At 44.8% G+C, this 18,269-nt stretch overlaps 1 protein-coding gene across 3 annotated transcripts in view; it reads right to left on the minus strand.

Annotated features, from left to right (window-relative positions):
• TENM1 (teneurin transmembrane protein 1) overlaps nt 1-18,269 on the minus strand; it is a 1,737,496-nt gene that overhangs the window by 307,901 nt on the left and 1,411,326 nt on the right. For all 3 annotated transcript variants that reach the window (XM_085608139.1, XM_085608140.1, XM_085608138.1), the window contains one exon: nt 13,209-13,229. In XM_085608139.1, coding sequence (XP_085464265.1) covers nt 13,209-13,229 — 21 coding nt within the window. The remainder of the gene's footprint in view (nt 1-13,208; nt 13,230-18,269) is intronic.

An 18,269-nucleotide genomic window follows, 5' to 3' on the forward strand; every position in this document is an offset into this window, starting at 1 on the left:
GGAACTAGGACTATCCAGCCCTGGGCTCAAACCCTGGCGACTGAATATCCAGCGCTACCAGGCCCCCTCTGGTAAATCTCTCTTATAGACACACGTCACAGAGTTTTTACCGGACAACCAGGGATCAATTGAATCCAGCCGAACTCTCTGGGCAGCAGCAAAAGCCACCATATGTGGCAGACTCATGAGGGACTCGGCTGAAGCCAACAAGCAGAGCCAAGACAAACAAAAAGCGCTGGAAGCCGACATAAGGAAGTATGCTCGCCTATACTCGACACATCCCACGCTACAGCACCGCAAGGATCTGGAGCAGGCAAGGATGGCTTTGAATAGCCTCTTCACTACCAAAGCGGAATATGATCTACAGCAAATAAAGGGGAGGCACTATGAACACGGGGAAAAAGATGGGGAGGCTCCTGGCAGCTCAACTTCGCCAACGCAAGGCGTCCATGGCTATTCCGGCCATTAGGTCAGCGGCGGGCGGGACTTTAACCCGACCTCAAGATATTACAAATTAATTTGCTTCTTTCTACAAGACCCTGTACACCCCAGGCCCGCCAATAGAGGCAGACAGACTGACTTCATTTCTGCAGGAGGCGAAACTCTCTTGCCTCTCGGATAAAGGAAGGGAGCTGTTGGAAGGGGAGATCAGCAAAGAGGAAATCTCCTCAGCAATAGCGAAACTTCCCTGTCGTAAAGCTCCAGGTGAGGATGGAAACCGGCGGAGTTTTACCGCTGGGCGGGGGAAGAGGTGATCACTACCCTGCAGACTGCGTTTCGCGAAGCAGAGCAGTGAGCCTCCCTGGGCCTAATTTCCAATAATGCTGTCATAGCTGTTATACCCAAACCCAGGAAGGACCCTCTGGAGTGCGGAAGCTACCGGCCTATTAAGCTATTGAATTGCGATATAAAGATACTGGCAAGTATACTAGCTGCACGCCTCTGCAACGTTCTGCCATCCCTGGTACATGCCTCGCAAGTGAGCTTTGTCCCGGGCCGATCCTCCAGGAATCATCTGCGCACTCTTGCCCACGCCCTGTGGGCATTCAAAGACCTCCCAGCAGATGCCATTGCCCTCACCCTTGATGTGGAGAAGGCATTTGACCGTATCGAGAGGGCATACCTCTTCCGTGTGATGGAACATTATGGTCTTGGAGCTCAATTTATAGCTAAAGTACGTCTCCTCTACGGGAACCCCACGGCACAAGTGAACTGTGGGGGATTTGTATCTAACCCCTTCCCCATACGTAGAAGGATGCATCAAGGATGCCCCCTGTCGCCACTCCTCTTCCTATTGGCTATGGAGCCACTAGCCGCCACCTTGCGCAATTCGGCTGTCATCGCGGGTGTTCCACTCCCAATAGGCGAATCCAAACTGTATCTATATGCAGATGACATTTTGTTAACCCTCATGGACTTGCCCCGCTCCCTTCCGTCCCTGCTCCAGATTATCGACGACTTCTCCTCCCTCTCCGGGTATAAGATCAACTGGAGCAAAAGTGAAGCACTCCCCCTCTCATCCGGGACCGACGATACATGAGTTACCCTTCCGATGACAACACTCGCGCCTTAAGTATCTGGGAGTTCTTGTCAATAAAGGCCTAGCAAACATGGTCCAGGATAATCTTAACCCGCTTATAACCCAAATGCAGCGAGACTTCGAAAAATGGAAGGCCTTGGGGCTCTCGTTGTGGGGTAGAGTGCAGGCGGTCCACATGGTAACATTACCGCGTTTCAACTACATCTTGGGGATGCTGCCAATGCAAGTGCCTCTCACACTCTTGCGGAAGAAAGATTCCAAGATACGGTCGTTTGTGTAGGGCTCCGCAAAGCCGCGCATTGCCGCATCCAAGCTACAGGCCCGCCGCACTCACGGGGGACTGGGCCTCCCATCTATAGAACTCTATGCATTGGCAATACACCTCTCCCAACTGGCGTACTTCCTACCAGATTTCCCGGACCCACCGTAATGGGTTCCGCTGGAACGACACTTACTTTCGGCAGAGGAGGGACTCTCTATATTATACATGGCGAAAGGCGGGAACAGCGATATAATGCATTCAATTATGTCCGCCGCGTGCAAGGCCTGGCATCGGGCTCACAAGCTATTGGGGGTGCATCCACGTCTGCACGAGAAGGCCCCATTATGGAGAAATGAGGCCATTTTGATCGGAGGGAAGGATTTGAGCTGGCGGGTGTGGCAGGCAGCAGGTATAAGGTCCATTGATGGGATTATCTGCAATGGTTCCCTAAAACCGCTGGCCCAACTCGGACAGGAGTATGGTCTCCCTACGACACAGTCTTGGAGATACAACCAGCTACAACACTGTCTACGGCATTGCCTGGGGGCTTCCCCCTGGAACTTTCCCCCATCTCCGGTAGATGCATTCTTCCTTGTCTGGGGACGGTACAAGGGGGTGATGTCTGGACTGTATGAGGTGCTAGCGTCGCACCGCTTCTCGACACCCTTGGCACAGACGTTACGTGCCAGGTGGCAGGAACGGCTGGCGATCACGCATGATGACGAGGAATGGGCGGACATATTAGAAGCTCTGGATAAGGGCGCAAGGGGGACGCGGATGAAATTCTGCTTCTTCAATGTCTTACAGGACTGGTATTGGACACCCACGAAACTGCACAGGGTGGGCCTTCTTCCCCATGCCAACTGTTGAAGATGTTCCAACTCCTGGTGCAGCATAACACACATTATTTGTGAATGCCCCTCAGTGCAGGCTTTTTGGGAGTAGGTGGGACGGACCCTGAGTGCTACCATGACACGTTATTTACCGCTTATGCCCCCTGAAGTACTTCTGCACGACCTCCAGCGGTTCCCGGACCTATCCAGACCGCAACGCCGCCTCTTTCATACAGCTGTGGCCACAGCCAAGCTTTGCATACTGAGCCAATGGAGGGCTGCAGCCCCCCAACACAAGAGTCCTGGCTGACAGCTATGATCCAAGCAGCTTCCCATGAGAGGATCATATATAACCTACAAGACCAGTCAGAGATTTTTCTGGAGATATGGACACCCTTTCTGCATGTAGAGGTCCGGACGTGGGCGGAGATGGGTCGGGAGCAGACCCTGGTGATGAAATGAATAGCGCGTTGCAGCCACCCTACAGACCATCATATCCCCTCCAACCCTCACCTCCATTCCTCAGCACACTCTCTTCTCTTCTTCTCTTCCCGCTCTTTGTCTTTTTGTTTTTCTTCTTTCTTTTCCATTTTCACTACTTGAGAAATTGATTCTTCTCAATGTTCCTCCCCCCTCAGTATTATCGGCTCTCTCTGCCACCCACTCAGCAATGTTATAGCTCGTATCGCCCAGATTATTATTGCTATTACTATCATTAATATCCTTATGGTCACTATTGTCATCTTCACCACCACTATTACTAATAACCTAGCAGGGGGATGTCCCCTTTCTTCTCTAGTTCCCTTTCTCCCCTCCTCCCTCCACCTCTCCCATACCTTCCCCCCTCTGGCACGCCCGCACCCACATGCACGCCAAAGCCCACACAACTATCGCCGTGCCGCCAAGATCCACAGGGCTTAATTGTTCTATGGTCACACCAGCAATGGACCCATATTATGTCAGAGTTGTTAAGACAGGACCTATCAGCGACCCTCCCTCCCCCCCACACGTCCTCCCCAAACTGGTCTTTGGAGTCATCCCTCTAGAAGAAACAGGGCGCCAACAAAGCGAGACACACTGTTCTATAAACAACCTGGGGGTTAAGGGAGGTAGGGTGCGAACCTGGAGAAGACACCATTTCCCATCCAACCCAGTATGGGAGGAGGCAAACAAAATGGGCCTATGCGGGTATGCACATACACATACCCATACCCCTTCCCTTTCTTCTGTTTTTCTCTTTGTTTCCTCCCCTATCCCTGTTACTACCCCATTTATAGATTGCAGTGGAGGACTGTTATGCGTAGGATTAATGTGCCAAGACTTACTGGAGACACATCCCATGTTTGTAATAATTATGGATATATATACCCTAGAACGATGTATGTTCGCCCCTATTTTATTTCTATGTCAAACTGTTTAAATTGTTTGAATACGCAATAAAAAAAATGCAACACAAAAACAATCTATTGGAAGTCACATTTCTGCCCTGTATATGGCCAGATATTTACTCCTCAAACTATTTGTGAATTTGACAAGGCATACATTTACTCGAAAAGTAGGTGTCATTCTTGGGAGTACATTTACATCATGTTAAAAGAGCCCAGCACTAGGTTCTTTCTCAGGGCACAGATGTAGCCTGGTGTTGAATTTGTAGTCTATAAAGCCAGAATGTTTGGGCATAGTTCCTGATTTCCAACTGAATTCTTTTGGCAAAAAAGGAGTCAACACAATCTAATGCAGTGCTCTGAGAACTGAGGAAAAAATACCTATTAAGGATATTGGCTTGGGCTGTGGTGTCAATGGACACTAACAGGCTAGTGGAATCAGGGCCCTTGAGCTGTAGTTAACTATCTGCTACCTCAGCTTGTGCAACATAGCAGTAGTTACTGGATCAGCACCGCAGCTTGCATGATAACCATACTCTTCAGCAATTTAACCAAGTGGGGCAACATAGACTTTTCCCCATTACTTACAATTGTATTTATTTATTTAGTTTGTCCAGGGTGTCTGGAAAGCACTACTAACCATGCTCTGCTCGCCTTAGAGTTCTTTGAGTTGCAGATGCATGTACAGAGTAGCTCGCACAGGAAAGAGTTCTGCAAAAACTTTGCAATTCTGAACCACATAGTCTTTTGTCTAAAAGTGTGACATGCTGAAGACATCGGCCACCAAATGTGACTCAAAAAGATGATAAAACATTGAAAAAGCACTGTCCTAAAAGCCAAAGGTGACAAAAGCATTCCAGTCTTAGATGGCTGGCCAACCACAGTTTTGACAACCGACTGAGGAGAAATACTGGTTTGATTATTTTCTTTCCCGGAAGAAAATGTAATGTTTAAGGATTTCCCAAACTTAACAACATCATCCTCTAATTTCAAAAGAAGGAATCAAGAAAACTAAATGCTCCACCTCCAAACCTGTTGTATCTAATTGGCAGGTAGGCAAGAGTCATCTGTTTGCAGAGCTGGTCAGTTAATAGGGAATCAACAGATTTGTGAGACAATTAGTTGATCTACTGTGTACTAGGCAGAGAGTTGTGAAGTTGTTTTTCTTTTTACTCAGTGACAATGGAGAGATTTCAGAGCTGTTGCAATATGCCCATGTCTTTTCAAGCCAAGCGACACGTGGCTTCATAGTTTTAATTCTTCTGAGTTTTGAGAGAGCTACATTGGAATTGCCTGTAATTTAGGTGGGATATCATCATGGCAAGCATAGAGATTTTCTAAGCGCCGTGTAGGGTGGTGGAGTAAAAGCAGAATCTCTTTTAACAGATGGAGAGGGGAAATGCAGTTTTGGAGACTGCGTTTAACTGACAGATCACTGTTATACAATACTCCCAAATGACTGACTTTATCCACAGGTTTTACAAAAGGACTCAATTACCTAGGTCAAGATAAAGGGAATGCTTTGAGATTGGCAGAGGCAAAGCAGGTTTTCAGTGTTATCTCCATTGACAATGCACACTAACCCCAGGTTCGCAGGGGAAGGGAACTAGAGGCTTGTTAGGGTAATAGGAGACGGCCTGCCTCCAACACAACTTAGTACACACAAAAGGGGCCGCTCCTATTAGAATGACCCGGAGATAACTGAGTAGTGTTAAGTGAGTGTGGACATCTCACTAAAAGTTATCTCCATTGAGACATAGCCAGGTATTCTGCACCCAGAGGTGAACCTGATAAAAGCAATAATACAAATCATAGAAATTACCAGGTTTATCATCAAGCTTAATGTGAAGCTGGGCATTGTCTGCATAAATGTGATATCCTGTAGAAGTCTAAAATGAAAAAGTGGGGGCAATGGGAATGTTAAATAGCATTGTTGGCAAAGAAAAACATCAGGAATCCCACCTTTGATGTAGGTGGTTCTGGAGAGGATTAGGTTTAGTTTGACTTGATGAGTGCCTTTTTGACAGAATGATGGAAATCATGCCACGGCTGTTCTTCTGAAATTGGCTGAATTAGACAATCTTTCTTTTAGCACCAAGGTCCGTATTACAGAAAGTGCCCCAGGGGTACAACGTGAATGTGTATCCACTTTGTGCGATCCCAGGGCACTTTGGTATAACAGAAGGGGCTGCTGACACTTGTGCAGCTCATTCTATAAAACAGATAGCGCTGGTGCACATCCAGCGCCAGCACTATCTCAAGAGGGTGTCCCCTCATTTGCATGGGGGCATGGCACCATGCAAATAAGGGAATCAATTTGCTTCTGCACCCGTGCCATATTAGTGAGTGAGATTGCAAAATGAGCAGTGAGAGTGACAGGTGAATGAAGTATCATGAGTGTAGGGTGAGTATGTACAAGTGCATGGTGAGGGGTGTGAGTTGCAGAGGCTGGCTTGCTGGCCTTTGCGACCTAGATCTGGTGACACGCATGGGGGGATGGGAGGGGGGAGGGGGGGCTAGTTGGGGTTAGGACTCTGCCATTGATGTCTATGTGCACTGAACTGACTGTATAATGTACCCGACAAGAAGGCATGATCATTCCATTTTGGCGCATATGTTCACATTTCACTGGATTGTAACTTTGTTTCCTAATGGAGAGGGGGACCCTGAGCCCTATGTTGGTTTTGTGCAAATCAATAAAATCTGTTTGTAAAAAAATGGAGAAAAATAAATGGAGAAAAAAAATGGTGAGTGGTGTGAGTGTAGTGTGATCACTGAGTGTAGGGTGAACGGTGTGCTCATGTGACCACAGGGTAAGTGGAGGGAGACAGCATGAGTTCAAGGCGAGGGGCACGAGTGCAGTGTGGTCGCTGTGAGTGTAAGGTGAGTGGTGTGCTCATGTGAGTGCAGGGTAAGAGGAGGATGAATGGAGTGAGTGTAGGGTAACAGCGTTAGTGTAGTGTGATCATTGTGAGTTAAGGGTGAATGATGAAAATGACAAGTGAGTGGAATGTCATGCGCGTACACGTGAGCGGTGTTCTCATGTGAGTGTAGGGTAGGAGGAGGGTGAATTGTGTGAGTGTATGGTGAGCAGTGTGATTGCTGTGATTACTGTGAGTGCAGGGTGAGCGCGATAGTGAAGGGTGACGGATGAGTGAGTTGTCTGAATGCAGGATACAAACCCAGACACCTGGAAAAACTCATCATTGTACTGATGGCTGGCGTAGGGTTTCAGATAAACTATTGCAATTATGGCATCAATCAGGGATGGAGGGTGGAGGAAATAAATAATGTGCTTATCCTGCAACAAACTTTCAGTCTCCTGATTAGGGTTGCTAGCTGATCGGATTTCTACCGGCACCACTGGTATTTTGATGTTTCAGTCATAACAAAAATAAGCACAATCACCTAAAGTGTGTATTTTTAGCACTTATCTGTACATACTTCAAACATCAAATACAAATAGGAACACTTTTAAATGTGCTCTATGTCTGCATTAATGATGTATGGGTAATAATTACAGTTTATAGAAAAGTCATGTTACAAATGAATACATACCATTTTATTTACAGCCCTATTTAGTGTTGAGGCGAGGCCTTTGCAGACTCTTTAAACAACAACAAATGGACAGTATTTTTCATTTGGAAAGGTGGCATCCCTACTCCTGAGATGCCTTTTCACTAAATGCATTCTCCCACTGTGGCAGCGAAAATAAAATACAATGTAGAGAATAGGCAGAGTGGGGACCCAGGGGGTACTGGAACCAGTGAACAAAACAAAGAAAACCTTGTTAACCAGTTCCAAGGGGATGAAAATTGTCTTTTAAAGACCTGTGAAAAACTCAGGTGTGGCGGAGAGAAGACTACAGACACTGTCCAGCCAATGCCACAGCAGCTCGAGCTGCAGCAGCCAAGGCTGAGACACTTGACAGGGGGGTGGGGCGTTAGGGAGGAGGCGAATGCCATTTTAGCCCTATGGGTGGTGCGTTCCTGGTGTGACCCAAACCGAGGATTCCAGACTCAAGCCAGGTAATCCAGAATATTCCAGAATAAAAAGCACCAGGCCCTGTTTCACTAGGTGTGAATCAGTATCTAGTTTAACAGACAGACCAGCAGGAGGTGTAGGCAAAGGCACAGAAGTCAACATTCCCCTCAGCATTTCCCTGCTGTGTCATCCTCCCACCGCCCCATTTCCCAGACGCGGCAATCCCTTACCGCCACTTACTACCAGCTCGTAGCAGGAGGTAAATGGTAGTGGAAAAGGGTCCGTTATTTACCCCAGAGGGGTAATTTTAGGCATAAAATGACACAGTATTTCTGGGTCCACATGTTATTCTACATGCCTGGAGGAAGAGTTATTTGGTACACGATGCAGAAAACCGGTCACTTATACTCATTGAAACAACAACCAGCGAAAAGAAAAAGAGCTACAAAAAATCCACATATAATACTAATTAAGGGAAATGGAGATTCATGGTGAAGAGTAAACAGGGAGAGTCATGGTGAAGGGTAAACATAGGAAAAATATCAGCGTGGAGAATAATCCGAAAGGGCAGAATCATAATTAAACTGAGAAATAATGATTGGATCAACATTTTACATAAAATGAAGGTCACAAAATGTGAAGTAATATAATAGAAAGTTTAATAAGGAGATAGGGAGGGATATTCCAGCAAGCAAAAATTCCACTACAAGGCCAGCTTCTCCTTAATTACAAGCTTCCAAATTTAATATTTCAAAATGTTAGTTTTAACATTGATATAGTGCCATATTCAACCTAGGCTCTCTCAATGCGCTGTGCTAAGCGATAGCACCCTCTAGCACGGCTTGATCACTCATCTCTAATGATCAAAAGTGAGCTCTTTATATCAAACACGTCTCACCCTTAACACTGCCTGGGCTATTTCTCGACGCACGGATTCGGTTTTAGACGTTGCGTCGCAGACGTCCTGAAATGGCGCTGATGAAAGCCGTGCGTCAAAAAAGCTGGCACGCTCCCACTTCCGCCCTTTCCGCCGTATTCGCGTTGACACCGCTGGCAGAGCAGGAGACGTGCACAGAACTTTCCAAAGCCTCAGTTGTACAATTTCTCATCTTCAAGCGATGCCCTCTAGCAGTGCCCTCCAGTCTCCCCGGATCTCTGCCTGTCAGACGCATCGGATGCAGCCCTCCTCTCCGCTGTCTGTCAGAGAACAAGGCTCAGACATGGAAAAGTGCTCCCATGTTGTCACAGTGAGGTGATCAAAAGACAATAGCAAAACCAATTAAAACGATTCGACCGCGTGCCTCGCTATCACCTCTTCTGCCTTATAATCCATCAGGCAGGCAAATCATGCCAGCCTCTGCAACTCAATGTGTTAATTAATGAGAGGTTCACGGGCAGCTTGTTTATTTTTTATAGCTCACCGGTATGAGCGCCTCAAAGAGAAAGTTTTAAAAGTAATATTTGACAATCAATCTTTATAATTGCTGTTTTTTTCTCCCCATGGAATATAATATTCATTCCTCTCAAGTCAAGACGCTTAAGCTATCATTTAAAGTTTGATGGAGTGAAACTAGTTTTGCCCTGTCTATGCACCCGTGCTTCCACCTCTAGAAATGTCTACTTTTATTCGTCTATTTTTGTTGTTACGCATGATGTTTAGTATTAATACGTATGTTAAAGGAATAAAATACTCGAGAAAATACGACCGTGTCTACTGCAGGGAGATGCAGTCAAAAGGCAGAGTCCCATATCTCTTCATGGCAAAACCGGGGAGAAGGTATTGGTCAAGGGGCGGTTCTCACCTACACGCCTCATTCACCTTTAGGCTGTTGGGTTACTTCCAGGGAGGGCCAGGAGGCGTAACCTCCAATGGAGACCTCAGCCTGGCTTCCTTTGCAGGGTTGCAGTGGGAGGAGCAGAGGTGGCATCCGATCCTAGTTGGCTCGTTTGTTTGAGGTGATCTGGTCAGCGTGGCCTTTGGTGTACCACTTTAAAAATTCATTCGTAAGGCTGGGCAGAGCCGGTCTTTTTCAAGGATAGTGTCCTGTCAAAAAGAAATTTGGCACCCTTGCTGATGGTATTGAATAAAATGTTCACTGGTCAGTTACAGTGACTACCTGACCTAGAGGCAAATTCGGGACAGGACTGCAAAAAATTCAGGACCTAGGGTCAAAATTCAGGGCAAAAAGTTCGGACAAAAGGTACATTTTTACAGACAGATCCAAGGAGAGGCCATACCTCACTACTTTATTGGTGCATTTATGTACTACTTTTTACATAGCACTATTTATTCACTATGGTCTTTATGTTATTGCTCCTAGGTATACTACATTTAGATGACACATTGTGTCCTTGTTCAATAATAAATGATTCCCTTTGAGCAAAGGCATCACCCCTTCCAGATTTACCCAAACTTTCTGGGAGAGAAAGCAACAGCAAAAGTTTGATTATGTTTCTAAACATTTTAAAACCTAGGGCAAACAGTTTGGGAAACATTAAGGGAAGTGACCACCTGCTAGTTTAGACAAGTTGAACAAAAACATCTGGCTCACCTCAACCTCCAGCCAATGTTAAACCTAAATAATATTAATAAGGAAGAGCAGATAGTGTGGGCGACAGTCTAACAACTAATGTCAGGATGTGAAGTACCCACAACTTGTCCGTAGTCTCAGACTGGTAGTACCACTTGACTAGGTGTAAGCCAATTTTACAATATGTAAAGAACTGAGCTAGCAGTGGTAAAGTGCATAAGTCATAAAGCCAACAAAAACAAGTTCAGAAAACAGGAGGAGTGAAGGAAAAATGTTCGGGGGAGGGATCTTGCAGAGGGCCAAGTCCAACACCCCTCCAGGATCAAAACAAGAATGTCCACACTGCGGTCACAACTAAATAGTTAGTGCCACCTCCACACATGGTGATACAGAATGATGTAAAGGGAAGAGGAAACATCCTCACTCAATATGGCATCTGACTGAGATAGAAGAAAGACCTGTCTGGCTCTGAAAAACACATGGAACAGGAAAGAGAAGGGTTTTTACGATCCATTATGAACTGTAAATTGGATGGGACATGAAAGAGGAGTCTCCTCCTATTTCAGAATAAAACTGAGTTTCAAAAGGGAAAGCTGTTTCTGTGGGACAGATTCCCCTTTTGGAATCGTGTTGGCAGCTTGAGAGGAAACAGGCAATGGTTTCCCAATGTGTTCTCAAATGGCAACCATTTTTTTAAAGCAGAACCTGTCCCTTTAATGGTCTGGGGTTGCATAAAAAAATGTTCTCTAGTTGGAAATGCAAATGCAAGAATGTAGGTCTGCTGTCTCTTGCATGCCATGGTTCCTAAATTCACAGACAATCATAGTGGGTCACAAATTGCAAACTGCCTAAATTACATTCTTTAGACAAATCATTTTGTGACTCTTCCAACCTATCACAATTACCCCCCTTTCACCTCAAGATCGGGTAGATGCTACATGTGAATCCCACTATTTTTCCATGGCACCCTTCATGACCTTCTAGCTCTGTGACTTCATCCTCAGTCAATACCTGCCTAGCTGCTATTTACTTGTTGCAGCCATACAACACAAGCTACAAGCTAGCCAACTCGTGCCCCTACTTTGTCCCATTCACTCAATCACCAATTCACTCACTCTCACCGTCTCTTTCCATTTCTGGGTAGGGACTTCACGGTCATCAGTTCATCCATGGGTGGAGTAGCACTAGGACCCTGGAAGGTGAAAGGCCCTGATGTCTCCAAATATGCTTTCATTTCACTGTTTAACCAGGGGCCTATTTCAATTTCTGGTGTGACGGCCCATGGGACCATCGCTACACTACTTGGCCTCTTAGGTCACACTTGGTAGCCAACCAAATATGGCCCGAAAGGGGGAGAGAGTGGGTTTATAGAGTGACCTCTTGGTTCAGTTAATAATATTCAATATAGGAGAAGAACGCTGTAAAGAGAAAGGCACGAGACACAAACCTTTGGTGCCTTTTAATACAGCGCATTGTTATGCTGTACATGGTGACTGTATGTACAGTGAGAGGTCCAATGCAAAGGTCATTTAATAGCTAGAGATCTAAATGTCGCTCGTGGCTGCTCTATGCAAAGCTGCATGACGTCATTCAAAATGAACGCCTCATTTCATGATTCATTGGACAAAACCAACACATTTACCTCGCTTCCCCAGGTACATGAAGGGTCCTGTCTGTCTCTTTAATAGTTACTGACCCCAAGAGTGGCATAACCCTTTATGGGACTTTCCTATGTCTTCCCATGAACTCGCTAAGGCCCTGATTGAATGCGAGGTTTTGAATTTTAATATATGTGGTAAAACATGTAACTACACATCCGAAATCCGAATTGTGTAGTCATTACTGTACCCATTGCAATTTTCCCAAGGTGAACCCTGCAGATATCTACAAGGGAAAATGGCAGGTGAATACTGGTGCATTCTGAATTTGCAGTAAGCACCTAAGGCTGAATGATATGGGCGATTTTCTGAGTGAACATAAACATTCAGACTAAGAGCCATTAATGGCACCCGGTAGACGTAGAGGTGTTGGTATTTACTGGGTTCAGTAAATACATCTCCCTATCAGCCACACTCAGACTCTGGGCATTAGTGATGTCAATTCTGTCTTCCTCTTTTTTTTTATATATCAGACAGTTTCTGGCTTCGCACTTCCAGTCGCATTTAAAAGTTTGCATTGTCCAGCATACGTAATTTTACAAATACGAGGCACAACTAATTTCTAAATTCTCTTGCTCTCTCAGTCACCCACACATCCACCCACCCACTTCCGTATACCCTCTTGTTGCATTCCACCAATGGATTTCTTGTTTTCATGCTGGTAGTTAAGTATTTTGAACCTTACCGTTTTCCTTCCGCACAATGGATGTTCAAATTTAGCATAGAGTACCGCCATAATCGATATTTTACTTGCAAAATCAAATCAGACATTTTCTGTGAGGCGCATTAATCCCTCATCGTAAACGCACTGTAGGCTTCCTATCAGGTTGGCACACGAAACTGTTGCTTGCAGATAATATGCAAAGCAATTCAAATGAATCTGATGTAATTAACTTTAATGAACTTTAGGTAATTGCAGCATGAAATCCATTTGAAAATGTTCACACATCTGAAATGCAATGAAATTTCATAAAATTCAGTGTGAGGTTGGTGAGCCTCAACAGGGTTTACTTACCTATGTCTTGTATCTCGGTTCCTGTCACAACACGAAGCAGTTTCATCAACCAGGGAAAAAGAGGGAAAAAACAACATCAGTATCAGTGAAGCATAATTAGAATCTAAAATAGGCACATTTGAAAATAGCAACAGAAAGTTTCTTCATAAAATCTGGTCTTGAAAAAATGAGTTATAATTTAGCTGTTAGTTCAACCGGAGCATATGCCATTGATACGTACACTATTGTCAAATCTCTTCTACATGATGAAAATTGATAGTTTCATTGAAAGTACTTTTTACGCTGCCATTTTTTTGATCAAGTATCAGTGATAAAAAAATGAAGCAAACATTCAGGCAGAGCTTACAATAAAAACCAATACCGATTTTTTCTGCTGGCATTACAGCGGGAGCTGCTGGATTCAGGAACATATGTAATGCACGCATTGTATAATTAGCTACGCAATGGTAATTAAATTCAGTACAGTAGGGCCAAGCAAAGCTGTCATCTTCACGGAGCTGCATTTCGCTGCTGCCATTAATTGTTATACAATGAAGACCATCATCTCAACAGCCTCCTCTGTCTATCACCACCTGGCAAACATCTGCAACATCCACTTCCACCACACATTGGACTCTACCGGTCCATGACAAGCTCTCTAATCATTACTAGAGTGGACTGTCATTGCAACTTCACTTTAGACCTCCACAGTTCTGCTTTCAACCACAAGAAAACAGCCTCAAAATTCGATCTGCACCCCTACGAGCTCAATATCCATCCCCCTCACACATTTCACACTGGCTTGCTGGTGGTGTTCAACAGGGGACCTAGGAGGCACAGAAATGTGAACTCATTTTAACAAAATCATGGATATCTGAGCCGGGGTTCTAACTTCAATACATAGAAACCAAGCTATTTTTAAAGAACAGGTATGCTGCTCCGTTCAGCGTCTGGCGCAGAACATGTTCATGGTAGGGCTCCAGGTATCATAAATGCTATTCATTTTAGCAGAATCCAACATTGCTCACCACCCTTAAATATGCCCATTCAGGTAAAAAAAAGAAGTGACTTGAAATACTGGCAAATCACATTTTGCTTCTAAAGCGAGTATACAAACTTAGGTTTTGTGTGAAAAAAAGACACAATTTCACCAGCCGTACCTAAAAGCAAGAGAGGCATATAAGAATACCAATTCAGAACAGACTATGGGAATAGAATGCATTTAAAAGTGTCAGAGAAAGTCCTTGGGCCAGATATATGACCCTAAACTGCATGCACAAACGGGTTTGCAACCTGTTTACGCATGCAAAATGGCCCAGGGCCATGTACAATTCCTAAATAGCGAGCTATTTAGGAATTGCGAGTCGCTATTAGGAAGGGGCGTTCCCGTCCTAATTGTGTCCGCAAAGCAATGTTTGAATGTTTTGTGACCGCAATTGCGGACGCAAAACACTCGCAAATTACCACCCGTAATGCGGTCGCAATTTGGAAGGGGTCCAGAAGGGACCCATTCCACTTTGTGACTGTCTCTAAAAATATTTTATAAGGGCAGGCAGTGGTCCCGGGGCCCACTACCTGCCCTTAAAAAATGAAACGAAAACGTTTCATTTCTTTCTTTTAAATGTAGCCCGTTTTCCTTTAAGGAAAATGGGCTGCATTTAAAAAAAACTGCTTTATTCAAAAGCAGTACCAGACATGGTGGTCTGCTGAGCCCAGCAGGCCACCATCCTTGGGAGGGCCTGTCATTCCCAATGGGCTTGCAAATTGCAAGAGGCTCATTAATATTCAGAAGCCTCACAATTTGCGACCCCATTGGGAATCGCAAACAGTGTTAAACACACTGTTGTACATGCCAAATAGAGCCTCGTAAATTGTGAGTCGCCAATGAGTCGCAATTTGCGAGGCACTATTTGGCAGGTCGTACATCAGGCCCCTAGTCTTTTAAAAGTTGAATTAAAATACCTACAAGCAGGTGGTGACAGGCCCCAAAAATTGGTACCACATTTATTTCATATTGTGACCTCTACATTGTCTACCAGTGCCCCCAGAGAATGCAGTTAAAGTTTTTAACAATTGTTTACTCGGCGATATACACATAAATCCCCATTTAAATGAAACACTGCCAGTTGTCCCTTAGATTAGCAAATGTGTAACTTCTGAATATGCAGACCATTCATAAGGTGCATTCAGAAGACATAGGCTTCTCAGTCTCAGCAACCAAGTTGTGGACTTTTAACCTTTTCATTTATGTTCCGAATTCTCTCTCACTGTCTTCAAGCCAAAGCTAAAACCTATCTCAACACTCTGTAGCCATTATTTATCTCTTTTCTAGTTACTGGTGGCCTGCTTTGGAACTTTAGTAACATGATGCTTAGACAATGGATAGCTCCATAAGTTCATTTCAACATAACTTTATTACATGACATGACAATAATGGAAAAGCAGAGCAAAATGCATAAATACATGTCTATGTATGGGGAAAAGACAAAATAGTGAAAGAATTGTAAAGTGTCTGTATGGCTTATTTCAGAGGGACCTTGCTGAAAAGCAATCACAGTTAGTTGCAATTTGATCAAAACTGTGCTATGCACAACAAAGTTATCTTTGGACTTCGGGCCTGATATGCCATTCCCATTAGCAAACCAGAGATGTGCAATGTGGATACTGACTGGGTCACAAATGGGAAAGCAATTTGTAATGCAACCTACGTACTAATAGGCTGCATGATAAATTGTACATTGAGAAGTGATCCTTAATTGACCTGCATAATGAACATTAATTAGTCAGGTCAACGTTTGTGAGCCCCTGTGCTGTGCTGCAAATACAAGAAGGGAAGACTGCTAGGGACAGCAGACTTCCGTCCCATGTATGTGCATTACCAAAGGGAAACATTTTTTTAAAGCATTTCATGTCCATTAAAATGGCTCATAAGTTTCCTTCTTGGGAAGACATTGGGGAAATCAGGCATTAGTCTTCTGGACCACTCTCTGTTCCCTCTGAGGCAACTTTCAAGATTCCCATAGGGAAAGATGTCCCACAGGGATAGCTTCACCTTTGCAAATCAGATACCACTCCCTTTGAGTTGTTTATATCTGATCAATGGGTTGTGACCACAATTGTGATTACATACTGTTAAGCCAGGCATCGTTGGCATGGCTTTCCCCTAACTCTTTGCCTTCAGACCTCTTGTTTCAGCTGACTTTGTTTTTGCCGGCCTTAGGACTCTTCACACTTTACCACTGCTAACCAGTGCTAAAGTGCTTGTGCTCTTTCCTTAAAACATGGTAACATTGGCTTATACCCAGTTGGCATATTTAATTTACTTATAAGCCCCTAGTAAAGTGGCACTACATGTGCTCAGGGCCTATAAATTAAATGCTACTAGTGGGCCTGCAGCACTGATTGTGCCACCCACTTAAGTAGTCCCTCAAAAATGGCTCAGGCCTGTCATTGCAGAGCCTGTGTGTGCAGTTGTAAATTGCCATTTCGACCTGGCAACGTAAACCTTTGGTCAGACTCAAACCTTCCTTTTTAATACATTAATATATATAAGTCACATCTAGGGAAGGGCCTGGGCAGTCCAGAGGGCAGGGTGCAAGGTATTTAAAAAGCAGGGCATGTACTTTTAAGTTTTACATGTCCTGGTAATTAAAAACGTGCATTTGTTTTTCACTACTGCAGGACCTATCCTCCCATGGCATAACATTGCAGTTGCCTTATTACATTTTGTAAGTGTAACTTCCAAATGGGAACAAATAACCAGTTCATGGTTGGTGTCTCTGGAATCACAATTTAAAATCTTAACTTATGGTGAAGTCAGACATTGGATTGCAATTGTGAAAATGCCACTATTAGAAAGTTGCCATTTTCTTGCCTTAGCCATCTGGTGCCTGCAGCCTGTGTCTGGGTCATGTGACTAGTTGTGGGTGACAGTTGGGCTTTATGTATTCCCCCTAGACAGCCACACACAATGGGGAGCTTAGTTGTGACTGGATGGGCCATTACTGTCAAGATGAGAGGAAATAGCTGGGCACAGCCCCACTTATACTTGATTAGGCTTTGTCCTGTCTCCAACCAAAGGGCTGCATACTCCCTGTAGTTAGTCTTGAGCCAGGGCCAGGAAGGCAGGGCATCTAGGCACTTCAAAGACATTGCTGAAAAAGCTTGCCCTCCACTTCAAAGGTACAACTGTGTATGAATACTTGACCTCAGACACCACCACGCCAGTACACTTCTGGATTTCTGGATATTCTGCCAGGAAGAAGGACTGCTGTGCTGCTACAAGGACTAACAATTGGCTGGACTGCTGCTCTAAAGGAACTGTTGCCCTGCTGTTCTGACCTGCTGCCTGCTGCCCTCTTGCCTGGTGATGAAGAACTGGACCTCCATCTTTATCTTAAATCCAGGACCCTAGAGTGACTCCCACGACAAGTCTGCTGGCCTCCTGATCTGAGCCTCAGGGACATAAAAGGCTCTCCAACCAGCTCTTGGACCAAGCTGAAGCAAGTTCCTAACCCCAAGTGGTGCCTTTCAGGTCCTGGACCCTTGGTCTGGCTCACCGGGTCTTAAATCATGCTTTTGGGCTCTTTTCCGCTTGCACAGAGACCATGTCACCCGCATGGGGAATCAGCACGAGCCACCGTCAATCCGTCTCTTCGCACCCCTTGCCAACTCAAAGCACCAGCCCGCCCGTCCACAATGCCCAGCCTGTTCTTCGCGCCACCCCGACAACTGGCTGCGATGCTCTCCTTGCTCCTCACAACCCTCTACAATGTGAACAGGACAAAATTTGAGAAGGTAGAACTTCACCACTTCATCGTGGTCGGCCTGAACTTTTGACATTGCCCCAGTCCAGCGTGACCAGATAGCTGCACTTGGCGCTTTGTGCTTTTAGACACTATTTTAAAATGTATTCTTTAAAAATTCATAACTCCACTTCTACTGATTGAATTTTTGTCATTATGGTGTTGTGTTATTTATTAAATTCTACTCTATTTTGCTAACCTGCTGTGGGGTCTTTTTGTGTGGTGTTTTCAATTTGTTACTGTTTGAAGTGATAAACAAATACTTTACACATTGCCT

Source organism: Triturus cristatus, chromosome 5_2 (assembly GCF_964204655.1).
Source record: "Triturus cristatus chromosome 5_2, aTriCri1.1, whole genome shotgun sequence".
Classification (NCBI taxonomy): Eukaryota; Metazoa; Chordata; class Amphibia; order Caudata; family Salamandridae; genus Triturus; species Triturus cristatus.